The following is a 5,000-nucleotide window of genomic DNA, read 5'->3' as shown; positions in this document are numbered from 1 at the left end:
CGCTCGGAAAAGGTTGGAAGACTGAAAATCATTTAAAAGTAATGAAAGGTTTTTAAATATCTTTTCATTATTTTAAAATCAAGTATGCAAAACGTAAGGACAGATAAGGAAAAATCTGAACAAACTTAAACATGTAATATCCTCCATTAATTTTCAAAATTATAATCATCTAAATTTCTTAAAACAGAGTATCAAAGTCTCTGCAATCTAAATTTCTAATTATCAAACAGAATTTAAAAAAGGTTCAGCACTTTGTACCATTAAATTTCGTATATCATACAAAACTTTTTAAAGTGTACGTTCCAAACCTTTAACAATTCTAGTACATCAAACCTCTAAATATAGATCCAAAACCACTCTACCATCTTCAAAAATGTCTATAGATATCGAATCCGAAACGAGTCACACCCCTCTTCGATCCTCTAAACCACGGAATCATAAACAATCACTCTTTACCAGTGGTTTCCAACCCTTTTTATTCCGCGGCCCCCTACCAATAGATATGGTCTTTTTCAGTGACTGTCATCTTTTCAGATTCAGTTATTGCTATAGTTTTCAATAGTATACTGCTGTCAATAGCTACAGGACAATAACACTTTATGGAAAGATTCCAGTTTATTGATACATGAAAGATAATTATATGCTGGTACTGTAGGTGAGATATAATTCAGTTTAACTCGACGTCAGAATTTTTATATATGCTCCATGCCTCCCCTCTACCCCCCCCCCCCCCCCTCTATCCCTCGAATTCCTTCCCAATCAATATCGATCAATACTTCTGATTCCACAAAAACTCAAATTATCCCCCCCACCCTTCAAAACAAAATCTGATTTCTCAACACCACGAGAAGAGCAAGAACGACTAAGCATTTCGACGAGGAGGACGAGGCGGACAGACCCAGACTCGCAACGCAAAGAGGTCTTGTCTTCTCCACCAACCAGTCGTGAGTTTCCTGCTTCCCTTGAGCATGCAGTTCGTCTCCAATCACTTGCAGAACAGTTGCATGGTAGTTGTTCAGCCAGTCGCACTATGGTGGGCGGAGGGGGGGGGGGGGGTAGTATTAGTGGATTGGTTATTACTGTTGGTTCGATTTTTGTCATTGATATCTTATAACGAAAACAGATGCTATTACTACTACTATTGTTATTATTGTTAATGATATTGTTATTGTTATTATTATTATTATCATTATTATCATTGTTGTTGTAGTTGTTTTGTTATTATTACATATCTATTTTTATTATTATCATTATTATCATTATTATTATTTTCATCTTTCATGTTGTGGTTAGTGTTCATTATCATTATTATCATTATTATTATTATTAGCATTATTATTGTATCACTGTCCTCCATTACTATCGTTAGCATCCAAACTATTATTACTGTTACCATAACAATAATACTGACTAATAACAATAATACTAATAGTAATAATGATAATAATTATAAAGATAATAATGGAAATAATGATAATAATAACAACAACAACAATAACAAATAAAAATAATGCAAATTCTAATACTAATAAAACAATACTTATAATAATAACAATAACCATAATAACAATAAAAACAAGAACAACAACACAAACAACAACAACAATAATAATGATAATAATGATAATAACATGTTTCCCTAAAACCTAATTTTTTTTTCTCACCTGTTTTCGACTCAGCAAAGTCTGGTTAATGAGTTTCGCTTCGAAGGGAACCAGAGTGACAGGCTCAAAACCGAGAGATGGCTTGTCAAAGGTGTACTGGGGAGAGAGGAATAGAGGGTGATGAAAGGAGGAAGAGGGTGATAGGGAGAAGGAGAGGGATGGGGAGAGAGAGGGAGAGGGATGGGAGGAGTAGGGGGGTGGATGGAGGGATGGGGGGGAAGAGGGGGAGATGAGGGAGAGGGATAGAAGGGGAGAGAGACAAGGAGAGGAATGGAGGGATAGGGATAGGGGGAGATAGGGGGATAAAAGGAAGGGATGGGAGAGAGGGGGGAGGAGAAGACGATAAAAAGAGGGATAGGGAGGGAGAGGGCAGATGGAGGAGGGGGAGGAGAAGAATGGGGCGAAGGAGGGGGAGAGGGAGAACGTGAGGGAAGAGAGAGAGAGAGAGAGAGAGAGAGAGAGAGAGCGAGCGAGAGAGAGAGAGAGAGAGAGAGAGAGAGAGAGAGAGAGAGAGAGAGAGAGAGAGAGAGAGAGAGAGAGAGAGAGAGAGAGAGAGAGAGAGAGAGAGAGAGAGAGAGAGAGAGAGAGAGAGAGAGAGAGAGAGAGAGAGAGAGAGAGAGAGAGAAGAGAGAGAAGAGAGAGAGAGAGAGAGAGAGAGAGAGAGAGAGAGAGAGAGAGAGAGAGAGAGAGAGAGGGAGAGAGAGAGAGAGAAAGAGAAAGAGAAAGAGAGAGAGAAAGGAAGAGAAAGAGAGAGAGAGATGGGGAAAGAGGTAGGTGAGGGAAAAGGACGAGGAAGATAAGGGGAGAAAGAATAGTTATTGTGCAGTATATACGTAGGTTATATGATGAAAGTAAAGTACGTTTATTAAATATACACACACAGAAAAAGAAAGTATTAAATTTGCAAAAGACGCTACTTTATAAAACATAATATACTTTTGTACTCAATAAGAAAATAAGGCTAGAGATGGGAAATAATGAATAATCAGTAGATTACTACTACTACTACTACTACTACTACCACTAATACAACCATTACTGCTACTCCTGCCACTTCTACTACTATTGTAGTGACCCATACCAAGCCAGCCGGAGGATACCAGAGTCTTCGGTGAATTTAGAGACCGAAAGACCAGCGCACGCACGTGGAGGAGGATGCCGCCTATTTATATTAGATGTATATTTATGTATTTTTATTGTTTTTATGATTTTTACTTTATTCTTTGTTTCATCTTTGTTTTTAACAGAACCAAAGCCATTTTCTTTGTTTGTTTTTTTTACTATGCACTCCTTTTTTAAAAGCTGGTAAGAGTTTGCCTCCCTTTCTTTTTTTATTAAAGTTTTTAGGGTTTTAAAAAGTAAAACTTTTATAGGGAGTAAGTGTTGTAACCCAAGCCACTGCTTTAATAAGCCACCTTTTTATCGGCGGAACCTGCCACGTCATCTAGGGGGGGGGGGGGGGACTTGGCTAGTTCATTCCCGAGCTACTTACTAGCCCATTCATTAGATCCTTGCTGGGGGTCGGCTATATATAGCTCGGGAATTGAGCAGGGGAGGCGGGGGGTCTAGGTTCCAAGAGCGGCCGATGTACACCCGGCGGAAGCTCTGGGTGTGATTTTTGGTTTCCTCTGCGGTCGCAAGGACACGGATTTTAACGGCAGTAAGGTGGGAACATTTAAAGTTTTCCTGGTTTATAATAGAAGCAGAGTGCATCTTTTTATATGTATATATATATTGTCGTTTTTAAAGGCTAAGGTCCTTAGTTTCTTTGTCTGTTTAATGTTTTGGTATTTTACCTGTGGTTTTTATTATCAAGTTTTATACTACAGTAAATGTTTTATTTCATTTTTTTTTTTTTGGTCTTAATAAATGTGTTTTTAATTCGTGAGTGAAATTCCTCCTTTTTACTTAATCTATTTTAAGAGACAAATAATGACATAACTTGGCTACCTGTGACAAGTAATTGATAACCTCCTATCAGCTCTTAAGGCTGACACACACTCCCCTCGGAGTTAAACACGCTTACCATACAAACTCTTGTTGATTAAGGTCATTTTTCCTTTTCTTGCATACATGCTTTCCTTTTTTATCTTTTTACCCCCTTCTACACGTCTTCCCCTTTCGGTACATATGTTATTCCTGGACGTATTAACCAGGTGGTGGCAGCGCTAATGACCTAATTAGCAAGAGTAATTAGTCCATCACTACACTATCACAACTGCAACCACCACCACCACTACTGCTACTATTACTACTACTACTAATATTACTACAACTATTATTACTACTACTGCTATTACTACTACAATTACAACTATTACCACCACTGCTACCACTGCTACTACTACTACAACTATCATGTTACCACTACCACTACTACTACTACGAATATTACTATCATCACTACTACTACTATAACACACACCACTATTACTACTGTGGATACGACTACCACTAATGCTACTAGTACTACTAAACAACCACCACTACTACTATAACTTCCACCTCTGTAACACTATTAACAAGAACAACAACAGTTACAACTTTAACAAACGCAACGGCAATAACATTAACAAAAACATTACAGCCAACAATATCAATAACAATTATAAAATAATAACAAAAATAATGATGACAATAATCACAATAACAATGATAACAATAACATAACAATAATAATAACAATAATAACAATAACAACAGCAATAATACCAATAATAACAACAATAACAATAATAACAATAATGACAGTAACAAAAATAATAACAAGCACAACATTAGCAACATTACAACTAACAAACTCCAACAACAGTACCATTAACAACCACAGGATCAACAACTACAGTAAGGACAACTTCAATAGCAAAAACAACAAATAAAACATCACCAGCATCACTAGCAACATCAACGACAAAAACACCTTCATTTACTACAAGGACAGTTACATCAACAACTTCACTGACAACAACACGAACACGACAACAACAGCAGCACCAACAACAACATTACCATCAACATCATCAACATCACCAACAATAACATAACCAGTGCTAACATCACCAACACGACTAGCATCACCGCCACCATCACCACCACCAACGTCACCAGCGCCAACACTAAGGACATCACTACCACCAACACCAACACCATCACCGCCACTAACATGAACAACATCAACATCACCACCGCCACCATCATAAGCATCACCAACATCAACACCATAATCACAAACATCACCACCACCATCACCACCACCGCCACCACCACCACCACCGCCACCACCATCACCACCACCACCATCACCACCATCACCATCACCACCACCACCACCACCAC

The 5,000-nt window shown here is 38.2% G+C and overlaps 1 protein-coding gene across 1 annotated transcript in view; it reads right to left on the bottom strand.

Moving 5' to 3' along the window:
* Nucleotides 1-750: 750 nt before the first annotated feature.
* Nucleotides 751-5,000, bottom strand: part of LOC125030479 (xaa-Pro aminopeptidase 1-like) — a 25,530-nt gene continuing 21,280 nt past the window's right edge. Inside the window, exons 17-18 of the mRNA XM_047620520.1 lie at nt 1,665-1,760; nt 751-1,028 (exon numbers count right to left, since the gene is read on the bottom strand). Coding sequence (XP_047476476.1) covers nt 816-1,028; nt 1,665-1,760 — 309 coding nt within the window. The 3' untranslated portion in view covers nt 751-815. The remainder of the gene's footprint in view (nt 1,029-1,664; nt 1,761-5,000) is intronic.

This window comes from Penaeus chinensis, chromosome 11 (assembly GCF_019202785.1).
Source record: "Penaeus chinensis breed Huanghai No. 1 chromosome 11, ASM1920278v2, whole genome shotgun sequence".
NCBI classification, from domain to species: Eukaryota; Metazoa; Arthropoda; class Malacostraca; order Decapoda; family Penaeidae; genus Penaeus; species Penaeus chinensis.
The sequence above is the reverse complement of the archived record's forward strand: the minus strand, read 5'-3'. Positions and strand labels throughout refer to the sequence as shown.